Source organism: Sturnus vulgaris, chromosome 7, assembly GCF_052056855.1.
Source record: "Sturnus vulgaris isolate bStuVul1 chromosome 7, bStuVul1.hap1, whole genome shotgun sequence".
Classification (NCBI taxonomy): Eukaryota; Metazoa; Chordata; class Aves; order Passeriformes; family Sturnidae; genus Sturnus; species Sturnus vulgaris.
In genome coordinates this window covers 36908817-36923821 of record NC_142249.1, presented here as the reverse complement: position 1 = coordinate 36923821, position 15005 = coordinate 36908817, and the positions used below count along the sequence as shown (strand labels likewise).

General features: G+C 36.2%; 1 protein-coding gene across 1 annotated transcript in view; it reads left to right on the top strand.

Annotated features, from left to right (window-relative positions):
- Positions 1-15005, top strand: part of LRP1B (LDL receptor related protein 1B) — a 368685-nt gene extending 353680 nt beyond the window's left edge. Inside the window, exons 87-91 of the mRNA XM_088168291.1 lie at positions 4685-4761; positions 6852-6942; positions 9223-9367; positions 10376-10474; positions 12836-15005. Coding sequence (XP_088024417.1) covers positions 4685-4761; positions 6852-6942; positions 9223-9367; positions 10376-10474; positions 12836-12976 — 553 coding nt within the window. The 3' untranslated portion in view covers positions 12977-15005. The remainder of the gene's footprint in view (positions 1-4684; positions 4762-6851; positions 6943-9222; positions 9368-10375; positions 10475-12835) is intronic.

Genomic DNA, 15005 nt, shown 5'->3' with positions numbered 1-15005 from the left:
ATTTCAGGGGATTTTTTGTGTTCCTGAAAATTAATTTTTTTATTGTTTTGCCTGTTTTTGAATGTGTAATTATCCTATTCTGAATATATTGGATTGCAAGGTAATTTGTATTTCATTTTCAGGTAACAAGTATAAATTTTCTATCCCTTAGCTTCTACATTTTTTTCCTTTTAGGATGTTAAGGGATGCTCATTAGACAAAACTACCAAAATGTGGTTTGTTCATGTATAAAATGATTATGGAAAAGTTATTACTTGAAAATAATGAAACCCTACAATAGAGGGGAAGCTACAGAATGTGCAGGTATTGATCAGTCCTGGGGTGGGAATTTTGATCTTTGCTGTGAAAGTGCTTTACTCTAGAGGGTTCATCAGTGGGTTTAACTCTATCATATCAAATCCCTGTGTGAACAAAGCATGTCTGCAGAACTGTTCCTAAATTCATTTTAAGGAATAGTTTAATGATTTGGTTTAGTGCAAGGCTTTTGTCATCCTCTGACATCTTACAGAGTTTTGGGGGGAAAAGGAAATTTTGATTTCTCTCTTTCATGCAATTTAATCTAGATAGTAAATAACTGTAATCCAGATGTTCTCTTGTCTTACAAACAGTTTTAATATTAATGATAAGACAAGTTACAGTGAAATTTTAATGTTAAGTGTTCTCAAAATAGTGAGGCTAGAAAATTTCATTAGTCTGTATTAGTATATATTGCTATGTCATGACCAAAAGGAAAAGCAAAATTAGAAAACTACTCTGTGTAATGCAGAAATATCATTTATAGGTAAGAAACATTTTCAGTTTCCCTTCCACCTCTGTTTTGTAAGGACTGTTCCACAGATTCTGCTACACTTCTAGACTAATCTTTCCATGCTGTTGTCATTTTTGGATCTGCACTGGTATATTGAGTTGGAAAACAGATGTCTGCAAAAGCACTTTTAACTGCATGTCATGCCTTCTGTATTATATTTTTTATGACAATGCCTGTGGCACAAAGAGAGAGAAGAAAAGAGAAACAAAATTTGAGAAAAAAAATTGCACACTGACACCAAAGTAGCTTTTTTTTTTTTTACTATTTTTTTCTATTTATTCAGTCATTTCATAGTCAAATGGTCAAGTACCTGTATAACAGAGTTTAGAATGTTTGATCACACTGACCTGTTAAGGTTATACAAAAATAGAGGAGAGAGACATTTTCTGTCAAGAATGGACTCTGTAGCAACATCATGATCAATCCCAGAAATGCAAATATCTTCATTCTAAACCTCACTCCAAGTGCAACACCTTCATAATCTCAATTGAAAGGGTTTTTTTTAAAACATCTATGTTTGCAATGCTGTTTCCTCAAAAGAGATAATTCCAATGGCACAGGCATTCAGTACCTCAGAAGGCACTTCCCAAGCACTCATCTCTTTATAAATGCAGAACTGAAATGTTACAGAGAGAGCTGTAGCAGTTTTATTAATGACCTTGGCAGCAGAACGTGTACAACCTTTATTTATCACATTCACTCTCAGTTTTCATATTGGCATCCCCTGTGGTACTGCTGCTCCTTGATCTTTCTCTGGTTCTGCTGGGAACTGGAGATTTGCACCTGAGATGTTCTCTGGAGCACCTTGCACCACCCAGCTGAGTCCAGCCTGTCCTTCACTGTCAGCTTCCCCATCTGTCTCCATCTGTATTTGTCTGTGAGTGACTCAAATTAGGCATTTTCACTGTTCTTTCTCCCGGGTTTGTGATGATGTGAACGTCTTTGATGGAACATTGTGGCTTTATGTGGTTCTGCTTCGTTACTGCCCTTTTGTTTGCTCCTACTGCAAATGTCCTGTCTGACCACAGAGCCCCTGGAACTGGCACAGAACAGCTCCTGCTGCCAAGGAGTTCGGAAAAGAACAAACTACTGTGCATCAGACTGAACCTGGAGTCAGTTTCCGTGCTAGGAACTGAGCACTCTGAACCTTGATGTCCTGGCACCAGAAAATGCTGATATTAAGAACAATTTCTCTCTGCAATTAAAACTATTTAAGATCTGCTCATTTCCCATGTTCCTGCATGAACAGTTCTCCATGTCCCAACCCCATCATTATTTGTGTGCCTGCTCGGGGCTGATTTTCTGTGTCAAATCCCCTTGCAGAAAACATCCCTTTCCCCTGGGCTTTATTTATTTTTCTCTTCTCTCTGTCCAAGACAAGCCTTTAGTACATTGCTGAACCATCAAAGGGCAATCATTTCACCTCAAAGTGCAGAAGGAAATTACTTCCAACCTTCCAGCTTCAGTCTACTTAAAGTTTATTGGAGAAAACAAGTGTTTGGGGGAAAAAAAATAAAGAAGTGTAAAACTAGCAATGTTTTTATGAGACTACTATCAAATGCCTCAGACGTTTCAATATTACTGATTTTTGCAATTAGAACGACAAGATAGGTAAATAACTTTTGATATTCTTGGCTTAATTTTTTCCTCCATTTCCTGCATATCTAGATCTAGGATTTTTTTTCTTTGCCAGCTGTTGTGACCATGCCTGCTATAGGGTTTTGAAGAATGTAATTGTACATTATACAGTTTTCTCATGAGCTTGTGCTTGAAGGCTTCGTGGTGATTCTTTTGCTAGTCTCACTGTCTTATGTTCTCTAAATTGGTTTTACGACAGATTTATCATAATGATTTTATATACAGTGGAAGCATTTGAAACATTCAATATAAAAATTTAGTTGCAAAGTCAGATATGTCTAACTCTAAAATATTTTTCCCTTTCAATAGTGTAGTATTAAATGTAAATTGCCTGTCATCACAAGTTCTAATTACATGAGGTGAATCCTGAGCAGAAATGATGCAAAATATCAGTAAGAAATATAAAGACTTTGTTTCATGATTGTCACGTGCCAACAGCTTGGAACTGAGTAGAATACTCTGAGTATAAAGATATTTAATATTTCTCTACAAGAATGGAGACACTTATTTTGAAGCTGTATGTTGAAAATTGGTATTTTCATAAAGCAAGTTCCTTGAACAGTATCTTAGTAAGGTAAGCTGTCAGTGCAAGCATTTCTATCTTACATAATTGCTAAAAAGAGATCTGGAAAGAAAAAGGAACAGATGCAGCTTTTGAAAGATTAAAGTTGTGTTCCCTGTGACTTACAGTGTGCTGAAGTGATGGTAAGCAGGTGGAAAAGTCAGTTGGGTTCAGTTATAAAATATATCATTGTGAAGCATGTTATAATTTGGAATTGGGGGTTCTTTGCAGTGAGGAAACCTAAGTGTGCATTTACCATATTTATTTAAGTAAACAAACTTATTTAAATAAACATGAAGAATTTCTAAATTATAATGCAATTTAGCTAGTGTGTGACAATTTATGAATCAACTAGAAATAAAAATCAATATATAAAAATATCAATAATGCTTTTAAAGACCTTCTGTGCCTTCCCTCTGCTTAAGCTTAAGCACTTTAAGCACTTTCATAGTGTATCCTAACAAAAATTAAATTAACTTCCCAAAAGAAGTTCAAGCTTAATATGAAACCCAGTAAAGAGATTTATCTGAGTGTCAGGTTGTGCTGGAATAGACTTAGGAGCAAGGAGAGAAATGAGCCAGTTTTCTGCAGTGCCCTGCAAAGACAAAAGAGAGCCCAAAGCTCCCATCTCTGAGAATGGCATTGCTTTTTTCTAGAATATTTGGTATCTTTCCAAAACCTCTTTTATTACAAAACAGTATCAGTTGTTAAGCATAACTACTTCTAAACTTTGCAATTTATTAAATCCTTAGGAAGGCATCAGATAGCAGCAGTTCTTGGAACTGTATGAGGGTAACGCTCTGTTGCACCTCCCTAAAGATAGCTGATGTTGAAATTCATAAATAATTCAAAAATACTTAGAAAAAACATGATTCATTGCACAATATGCAACAGAGACAGATGAAAAGTGACTACTCCCTGCCATTTCCACAAGGAGAGTTTGAGGGTCTGTAGTAAGCTTAATCATATTTACAGCACGTTGAATAAACAATTGAATTTCATTCAGGTATTTGTTTCCCTTTTTGATGGATTTGCTGAGTCTGCTTCCATGGACTCCTTGTGTTTCCTTGTATGCATGGAGAATGCTCTGAATCCCAATTGAAAAACTATTTACATATTGATATTCACACAAGGAAATTATAGCAGAATAGCTGTGTATAATCCAGGCACCCAGATCCTGGAACACATATTCTGAATATAAACAGGATTGAAGGCTCTCTGAAGCCAGGAGATGCTCCTGTCCCTTTAGGACTACTCTTTATTCTTTACTCTCATGCCTGCTTACACACACACACACGTGGATATATTTCTGCAAATAAAGATCTGGTCATAAAGTTCATAAAGTTCAGCCTTTAAAAAGTTAAAATGCTAATATACATTTGATTAAACTTGTTTTATTATTTGAGAAATTAGAAAAGAATTCTGGAATTAAGGTGGCAGGGTTAATAACAAGAATCAAATATTCCAAGGTGTAGTTTTAAACTAAACCCCTACTCTGAATGTTGTCAATGCTGTGACAGTCCTGCTGACTCCTTCCATGAAGCTTCTTGTTGGTTTTGTAGAAGCACTGCTGTCATTTGTGTAGCTCTTGAGAAGATGCTGGTGGTCTCTTTCACGGGTTACTGTGTTAGTAGCTGACATTTATTAACTTTCCCATCCTAATTGGATCCTTTCAGATGCTCAGCCAACTGGTCAGGCACACAGTGTGAGAGGCCAGCTCCCAAAAGCAGCAAGTCTGACAACATCAGTACCAGTAAGTACTTCCAATAACTGCTGGCATTTGTCAAATTTGGCTCACTTTAGAAATATAAGCCTTGTGCTATTTTAAAATGTGAGTTTGTGTTGTGAAAAATGCTCGTTACTTGTACCTTTTTCTTTAAAAAAACCAAAATGTAGATATTTCTTGACTTTCTGACTGCCATTTGGTGTTGCACGAGGTGGTTTGGATGCAGTTCTTTCCTTACACTCCCTTCTCCAAGGGCTAGCTGCACTTTTCCTAAGGAAAGCACATCAAGTGACAAGCATTTGGCCATATCAGCCCTGTGCAGGGAACCAGTGGGAGACCTCTGACCATTTAAGTCCTACTGAAAGCATCAAAAATAGAGCTGTAAGTAGTGCATAACTTTTGTATTGGCCAGCTGCAGAGGGGTGAATTTTACCTACTGTGAAAATCGACCTGAAAGTAAGAATAGCTCCTGCCAAATTTTTTTTTTAAACATGTCTGCAAGCATAAAAGGATGGCATTGCTGCACTATTGTCAGCTTAAACTGGACAAGGTTCCCTGCAGAGTGCTGAGTGTGCTGCTGGTGCCCTGCTGTACCTGCCTTGGTCACTGTGAGCCCAACTGGAGCAGCACAATGAGCTGCTGCTATCCAGGTCAGCTTGGTGCTCAGACAAAACCCTCCCAGCGATCCACACAAGTGAAAGGGCAATCACAAGCTGGAAATAGACAAAAAAGGAGGTGAAACTTGGAACATTGCTTCATTGTGAGGTCATAACAGCTGCGGTTTGGGGAATGGGCTGCTCCTAGACCCCAGGCTGCACCATGGCCACCAAATGGCAACTCACGCCTGGTGGGATGCTCTTTCCTGAATGTTTACATGCCAAGACAAAGTTAACTTTTTTTTTTTTTTTCTTTTTGGCATGTAAGTAGAACATAATGCAGTTATTTATCAAATGTTTTCTTAAAAGAGCCTTTTTGTAATATCCTTTACTTGCTGAATCTTCTTAAAATGAAGTGAACTTAGGATGCTTCAAGTTTTTATTCAGTACTTCATTTCATGTCTCTGACAACCTGACTTGGCTTTCAGGCAGAAAGCCTTCAGGCAGAATCCAAAGCACTTTTCAATTCTTTATTTAGACTGTGCTTAATGTAGAGCAGACACTGCCAGCAGCTTATTTTTTTTTAATAAATCAATAAATGTTGCCAGTGAAACAACCAGCAATATTTTTGTTTTCCACCAGTTAAGGATTGTAATATTAAAGAAAATACATGCCACTCCACACCAGCTTTATGCTGGATTCCTGCTTTTATAAGTCCTGTATTTATAACATGAAATTATTTGTTGCATGTATTTCTTTACAAGCAGGTACTTAAAATAAGGCGGTATAGTTGCTGACCTTATTTTTGCAGATAGTCTCATTTCAGTGAAATTATCTGCCAAAATAATGTGAAGCCCATTTTGTTCTTCCCTGTTCCCTCCTCTCCTTTAACACTGCTGTCTGATCTGTGCACTGTTTTTCTGCTGCATTAAGCATTATTGTAGTTTTTGTGATTGCCTATATCAACATTACAAAATTGTTGGCTCTCGAGTACAATGCAGTAAAATGCAGCAAAATGCAGGAACGCACCAACCATCTAGAAATGAAGATTGTTCACTGCTTTTTGTTTTCCCACAAATAAAGATAATAGATACCTATAAATAATAATTAATTCTTCAACTAGAGCCAAGCCTACTGGACATTTTAAATTAATAACTGTGTGACCTAAACTGCTGAAGATCCTGGTGTCAGTCAGTGGCAGTGCCACCCCAGTCCAAATTGTTCAACAATTCCAGACTTTCATGGACTGTTGCTTCAAATGAGGGTAGGGAACTAGTCCAATATATATTGGTATCCAAAAAGAGGAAACTCCTGGTTTGTTTATTAAAGTACATGTGAGTACACTATTATCTGTAATGAAGTTGAGCTTTTTATTGATCAGCATTAAAATCTCAAATTGATGAGTGAAGCTCATCACATGAAATTGCCTTGTTGGTGTGGGAAATAATTCTCTTTTAATTAATTTAACTGTTTTACAGCTGTAAAGCCATGATTATTCAATGATATTTCCTTCTGTTTTAGGAAGCATAGCAATCATTGTTCCTCTTGTTTTACTGGTGACCTTGATCACTACTCTTGTAATTGGACTATTCCTTTGCAAAAGAAAACGAAGGTAAGAAATTTTGCATTGATTTGTGAAGTTAAAAAAACCCCACAAACTATTTGCATATTTCTGGTATACAAAAAATCACTTTATGTGAGAAACAAAAACGCAACAAATAACCCAAGGCTTGTTTCTGAAGGCAGCAAATCAGTTACATTTTGGTTTTTGCTGGAACAACCACCTCTGTTACTGATGCTTATATTCCTCATACTGTAGATGAAAAATAGCTCTTACCCACTTTCCTCAATCCTGGCAAGGCTGTGAAAGTGTTAACTTTATCCAGAGACTTAGAGAACTTAACAGAATTAATGAGTTTAATTGAAACGACTTACTCAAATTTTGAATATTATTTACATCTTTGAGTTATATCAAAGGTGTAAACAATACTCAAAATATTTTATTTAGAGTCCCAAACCTTTTCCTCATTACTGTGCTCCTTTATTATCTTGCACAGGAAGCCAAATTCCAGCACTGAGCAGGGAATATTTTGTTCACTTGAATTTAGCTGCCTTAGAGCTGATAATGGGCTTGACGACCTGTGTTTGACTTTTTGACTTTGGGTATTTCTTCCAAGGCCATGTCTGGTGGCCAGAGGAGGCAGCAGTGTTTCTGCTGTATGAGACACCTGAGAGAGCTGCTAGCCTTGATGTGTTCAAAGAACATAATGTTGATGGTGATGCAGATTGAGCAAGGGAAGATTCCTGGTAATAAGGACATGGCCCACTAGGGAAGGCAGGGTGGGAATCAGAGAGCAAACCATTTACTTCAGGCCTGTGGCTGTCCTGCTTGCTGGCCTTGAGCAGCTGTCTTCCTTTCTCCTGGGGCTTGTTACCCCACATCTGAAACCAAGCTAATGTCTCTTTGTTAAGCCCTTTACAAATAAGTGATGAATCTGCTGTTTCTGGAAATGTGGCCATTTACGACTATTTCAGTGCTCCAGGCTACAAGAATCTTTTAAGTTACTATGATCTGGCATCACATGCAGCATCTCTCTTCCCTGCAAACTCTGGTACAAACTAGTGAGCATCAATTTTTAAAACCTTTTTGTAAAGCCAATAAGATAAATACATTTCCTGACCATACTGTTAGTAATGGTGACCCTGCCAGACTCCACGGATGTCATTATGTGCTGCTGCACCTAAAACACCAAGTTTAGTGATAGTCAAATCCTGAAACCAGTTGCTGCTCTGTAAATTATTTAGGTTACTGAGAATCACTTGTTAAATAATAGATTTTCAGTAGAGAAATAGAACTAGCCTCAAAAAAGGGCTTTCTTCCTAAAATTATATTTGAAAATGTTTTTAGAGTTATTTTATCTCTTCAGAGAAGACTGACAGCTATTAAAGTAGATGCAGTTGTTCAACACTAGCATGCTACTGTTAAGTGTCTACTTACAAAATATTTTTTCAACGACATTTCTGAAAAATACAGATCATTTAGTATATTGGATTTCAGGCATTGACTGCATCTTACTCAGCCAACAAGAGGACTCGACTCTTATCATCCTGACTGTGACCTCCCTATTATTTCCTTGTAATTCTAGAGAACATATTGCATTGGGAAAAAATTACCCTCTTGAGGTTATTTCTATTGCTCAGGCCGAAATCTCCTCCTTAGCTAAAAGAAATGAATTCAGCAACAGAAACAATTCAACTCAATCACTTATCTTTACTGATACGTAATTCAAGGTTAAAAATAAGGCTCTGTCTTTTATTAAAGCTTGAAAGAAAATTCAAGTTGAACTTCAGTGTTCCAATCACTACTGGCAGGGAATACAAACTGGAACGATGAGAAGTTCATACATTTTTAATGTACTGTGATGAAACCATTTGCTTGTCCACAGTTTACAGCTGACTTTGGGCAACTGGTTTGAAATAGAAATGAAATGAATTAGCAAGGGGACATGGCTCATGTTCTCTCTGTCTTCATTCCTGCAGGGAATCTGCAATGACTTTGCAAAGCTTTCCTTGGAAGTGAGGGAAATCTGGAAATAATTGGAGGAAGTTAGGATTGTAGACAGCAAGTTAGCAGTTTGTATGGATTCATATCACTACAGCCAAACTGAGAAAAACAATAAAATTCTGCTTCCAGCTTCTGTGAGATCTATATGTAGACTCAGATTGCTACTTTGCTTGGAAATTGAAGGATTTTATGATTGTCTCTGCAGGAAGCACTTTTTCATTCTCTTGATCTTAGAGATTAAAGAGGAACAAAATACCCAACGACTTGCTTGAAAGTTCATTATCTTCTTTTTTTTTTTTTTTTTTTTTTCATGTCTATCTGTTACAGGACAAAAACTATCAGAAGACAGCCCATGATAAATGGAGGAATCAATGTAGAAATTGGCAATCCATCATATAACATGTATGAGGTGGGCCATGACCACAGTGAAGGTGGTCTTTTAGCCTCAGATTTTACTCTAAATGCAGAAAAGGTAATTTCTCTTTCCAGTGGCAAAGCCATTTCATGTCTTGCAAAGGTTTTGTCTTTAAATGTAATGAATAGAAATGTAGAACAATGACATTTAGATTTAGTTAATGAATATAAAACCAAGTTAGATTTCATTAGAATAAATGTCATGTATATATTAACAGCTGTTTTGTAGTCTGCTGCTGTCTGATGGTCATTTTTCCTAGTGCCTGCATTTTATCAAAATAGAGTTAGAAATTACCGACAAAAAGATTTGGGTTTTTTTTTTTTTTTTGTCAAGGCAGACGTGTCTATGAGCTGCCAAAACACAACCCGTCATTTTAGCCTAGTGGCAAATATTTAAAATTGGAAATATATTATTGGCCAGCCTCTGTCTGGGCATACATATGAGACTTCCTTATTTCACATGTGAAAACTTCCCAAGGCACAAGGAACTGGGATTCCTGACGGGGCAGATAGATTAAATGTTTGCACAAAGCCAGCGAGCATTATCATTTCCTTGTAAGAGACGCTGTCAGTCCTGCAGCACCACTGCAGTGATGGAAGTCCCTGAGTGATGTGACACGGGATGAGCAGGGTAATGCCACGATATCTCTGCCAGAGCTCCCTAATCAGACACACACCAAAGGGCAGCCATCACTCTGTGGCGTTCCTGACAAAGCAATAACGGGATTACTGATAGCTCGGGGAATGTCCTCGCTGCATCACACAGGCAGAGTGCTCAGTGCAGCAGGTAAGCTGAAAATGGAGTTACTCAGAGTGGCTGAGCCAATGCTTATTGTGAAGTCTGGCCCTAATCCTTAGTGGGAAATCGTTGTAAAATGCTGAATTTTATTCTCGTGTTGAATGTAAGAGTTTTTCGTGCTGAGGATTGCCTGGAAGGAGGTTTCTATAAATGCAGATCACTCTAAAATAATGTTTTTAGTTGGTGCACTGTTTACTTAACAGTGTTGATAAGTACACGTGGAAAATGCTCTATCAGCACAGAAACTGAAATTTTCTGTTTATACAGGCCAGATACATAGGGGGAGGGTCCACTGCATTCAAGCTTCCCCACACAGCTCCATCAATCTACTTAAACTCTGACTTGAAAGGACCACTATCAACAGGGGTGAGAAATGATGATCCAAGTCCATTCCATTCCACCACAGCCCCTTTCTAAAGAAAGTTTGTCTGTCATTTTTGAGTAGAGGCATTTTCTGTTTATTTTTAATTTTGCTTTTCATCTTTTAATGGAATGAAGAATGACAGTAGATAATACATTTTCTATTTGAAATGAAGAGTCTCCCTCTGCATACAAAATTTCATCTGTACCTATCATGGTAGCATGATCTAAAACTGCAAATGTGTCTTTGCAAAGGAATAAAAAAAAACAGTAAACTATGTCATGCTTTGCCATAATATTATATAAGTTTAGCGTGGCTTTCACAGCCATGTATCCTGATATACTTGCAATTTGTATGTAATTACAGGTATTTAGTGAAGTTTATCAAACGGAAAGATTGTCCCAAATAATGGAAACAAGTGTTTTCTAGAGGAATTTGATGCACATAAAAATTAGCAATTTCCTTCAATATTTGCAAAGCATATTTTAATTGTTCAGATTTCAATGTATTTGCATCATAAAAGAGCTCCTTCTAAAAATCAGATTTTTTACTACAACTTAGTATGAGTTTTATACACAACTTTATATACAACAGTATAACTTTTGCAAACATTAAGATTTAAGATACAAAAGGGACATCAATACAACATTCATTTTCATGTGCCTTGATATATATCCATCTTTTGTGCCATTCACGTTCTTGCATGGTTGTAATATGTTGTATTTGGAAGTTTAATAATTTTTATGGCGTGTGGTTTTTCTGATGGAGCACAGAACCATGGATGATGAAAGCCAGAATATTCACCCATCTTTAACTTTTTTGTCTTAAATTCTGGTCACTCCAGCTTCTTTCTGTACCTCACTGTACTGCCTTGTACAATCAGTACCGTTCAAAGAGGTGTCATGAAGCAGACCCTACTATTATATATAATTTTAATAACTCAATAAGGCACTGCATAGATGCCAAGGGTCTCTGTTCTGTTGTGGTTATCATCCTTAATAATGGTTGTCAATGAAATTAAAAAGTCCTGACAATTGAAATAGAACTAAATTTCTGACTTTAATCATGACCACAAAAGTAAAGATCTATGGGGACAGATTGGTAGAACTGAGAGTAGCTTTTCCTTTCCCCCCCTTTTTTTTTTTCTTCTTTTTTTAAATTAAAGAAATGTGGCTCACCTTGTTCTGCCTCCATTCGAGGAAAGTCTGGAGCACGAGGCAATCACTTTGTCATCTGTAATAGATGGGATAGGCAGTTTTTAACTCACCAACTGAGCAGCTGCTGTAGAGTTGAGCAACAAGGAAAAGAAGATCTAATACTAAAGTTATCCTTCATTCCTTGTTTCCCTGGATGTACTCAGGGTATTTTCAAGTCAAACCCTGTTCTGGTTTGGCCAATTCAAAGTTTAGCCACTTCTTATTGCACCAAACAAATTAATTTCCCTTTTTTAGAGCTTGTTGGTGTTCCACTCAGTATCTGTGCAAGCAGAGTAGTGGTGATAAATTAGTTATAAAAAGAGGAGGATTTTGACCACAAGGTGCCCTTTCCTGTTATAATGGGTAAAAGCCAAACTCTAATTGGATAGCAAAATTGTTCTAGAAGACAGTAAAGGCACAAAGTATGAAGGAAGTAGTGGAGACTCAGGGGATTTCTCACACAATGCTTTGCAGCATTAAAAATGGACTTATCCTATGCTGAAGTGCCACTCATTTCAACAGGTGTCTTTCATTACAGTCCACACCACCAAAATTGCTGAGAAAAGACTTCTCAATTTGTAACTATTATGATATATTAACAGTTATGCTGGTTTATTATAAAAGCTTAATTTACATGACAAAAGTCTTGAATTTTTTGGTCAAATCATGTTGTGTATTTGGGCCACAGAATTCGAAAACATGGTCAGCTATTGATGGGATGCTGATGTCTTAGAACAGGTAATACATGGAAACTGCTGGCTGCAGTTTTCTACTGTTAAACTTGTCACATGGTCTCACAGTGCACCTTCTCTATAAACTCCTTCATATCTATTCTGAAATCTTCCAGTGTAATAAGGTGGACAAGTCAACCTCAGAGACATTTTTTCAAGGCTTTTCATTTAATTTTCGTTGATGTTTTTATGGTTTTAATATCATAATATGCTGCATGTCATGTCATTGGTTACTTTAATAGCATGTCTCATCATGAATTTAATTTTCAACTTAATAATTAACTCATCATCAGGTTTGCAGACGTCCAGGTATCTATTAAATATGTCCTGTTGTATTTTATGTGTACTTGTTCTTGCTTTAACAAAGCCATTTCCATTTCCATAAATGCTAATTTTGATTCAGTCTGACTGATCTAATGTTTTCCTAATTTCTCTGCAGCCAACAAATTACGCCAATCCAGTATATGCAAAGTTATACGTGGATGGACAAAACTGTCGAAACTCCTTAGCAAGTGTTGATGAAAGAAGAGAACTTCTTCCAAAGAAAATAGATATTGGGATAAGGGAGACTGTGGCATAATCTGCTGTTACCTTTTATACTCTGTATAAATGTATAAAATATAAGGATTACTTTTCTATGTACCAACAGTATTATAATTGTTTTGGCATCAGCATTACCTCTGTTTTTTGTTTGGTTGATTGTTTTCTGGGTTTTTCTTTTGCTGATGACTTTTGACTGACCATTTGTAAGGTATTTTTATGAAAAAGAAACTGCACTACGGTACAATTTACAACAATGCTGCTGAAATAACACACCTTTAAATTTGTTAAAATGGCAAACAACATATTCGTTTGTAGCGTGAAAATGAGCAATCTATTTTCTATGAACTTTTTTGGTTCTACTTAATCGATGAAGATGGTATCTGCACTTTTTCATTATGTAGTCTGGAAGCTGTAGTACAGTGTGTAATTTTGTTTATTTTAAATGGTGAAAGAATGATTGAATGGTCTACTCTCTTCTTTGTGCCCATTAGAACTTCTCTTCAGATCCTGATGAAGCTAGATAACTTTTCACAAACAAACATAACTTGCTTTTAAATTAGCTTTAGGTTGCCAAGAAGTAAACAAGACTATAGAAGTGAAACATCTAATGATCTGCATGAACACAATGATTATGTTTCAGAAATTCAGTGACTGTACATGATATACTAAACATATATACCATGTAAACAAGCTTTGTATTTATTAAAACCTTATAGAACATAGTAACAATATATCTTGGAAGCTGAAACCTTACTTGCTGTGGGACAAAGCATATGAACTCCAAGAGTCCTGTAGGACAGTAGCCACCCTAGAGCACAAGAGGGCATTGCCTACACATGCTTTACATGTTTATTCACTTAATCACACGCAGTTCTTATGGATTAATAACTCCCCAACACACACTGAGCAGCAGGGAAAAAGCCAGACCCCAAACCTTAAGCACACTCAGATGATCACAGCATTCGGTTTTGACAATCACAAAAAAAAAAAAAAAAATCCCCCCACACCTGTTTAGTGATATTAAAGGATTCAAAACACGGCAGTTTCTTTAAATTAAGATGAACTGTGGTATTGTGGAGGTAAAAGGAACCAAGCTGCATGTTAGTGAAACCTTAGCAAAGCCCAAGTTTCAGTAGTCTGGGTTCAATATCAAAGTCCAAGTATCAAAAGTGAAAAGCATCAGTATCAGTTTCCAGCACTTCTCTGACCTGGCCTGTCTTCTGTTATTGCAAAAAGAGGCAAAATCTGACTCACCTTTTTTTAATTTTGATGGAAATAAAGAATACAATTACTTTCAGGTTTGAACTGAATCAAAATATTTTATACATAACTTTAAAGGCACAAAAGACGTATTCACACATTTACTGTGGAGGACTCTTCCTTCCTCTGCTAGACATGACTGACTTTTAGCTATCATAATATATTAACCTAACAGATTAAATATGTTTGTGGTTGCTCTTTATTCCCTTTGTACAAGCATTACAAAAATAACTGCTGTTTTATAAGAGATTTTTGTTGTACTATTGTGCATGCATACTACCTATTTCTAAACTTTGCCATATTGGGGCCTTTATAAAACTCTTGATTTATGTAATACTAGTGCAATTTTGCTTGAACAATGTTATGCATATCATAAACTTTTTCAGGTTCTTGTTTAAGTACATTTTTTTAAATTGAACAGTATTTTTCATTTGGTTATAATAGTCATTTTGCCTATGTTTCTACAATGAAGTGTTAAATACTTTATAAAAAAATTGTTGACTGATTTATTTAAATGAAAATCTACATACTTAATTCAGTGTGTTGACTAATTTTTAAATTTAACTTACAAAATGAAAGCTAAAGAAAGAGCAAATTGAAGCAAAAGGACATTACTTTGTACAAATGGCTAAATCCATTTTCTTAATGAAAATTTTTGCTTTTTATACAAATTCTATTTGAATGTTTTTGCAGCTCTGCACGTGTTTGGATGACTTAGGTGTATAGCTGTATATTAATGTCAATAGAACTTTAAAGCTACTATTTTTTCTATAAAAAAACTGTATTAAATAGTTTCATACCACACA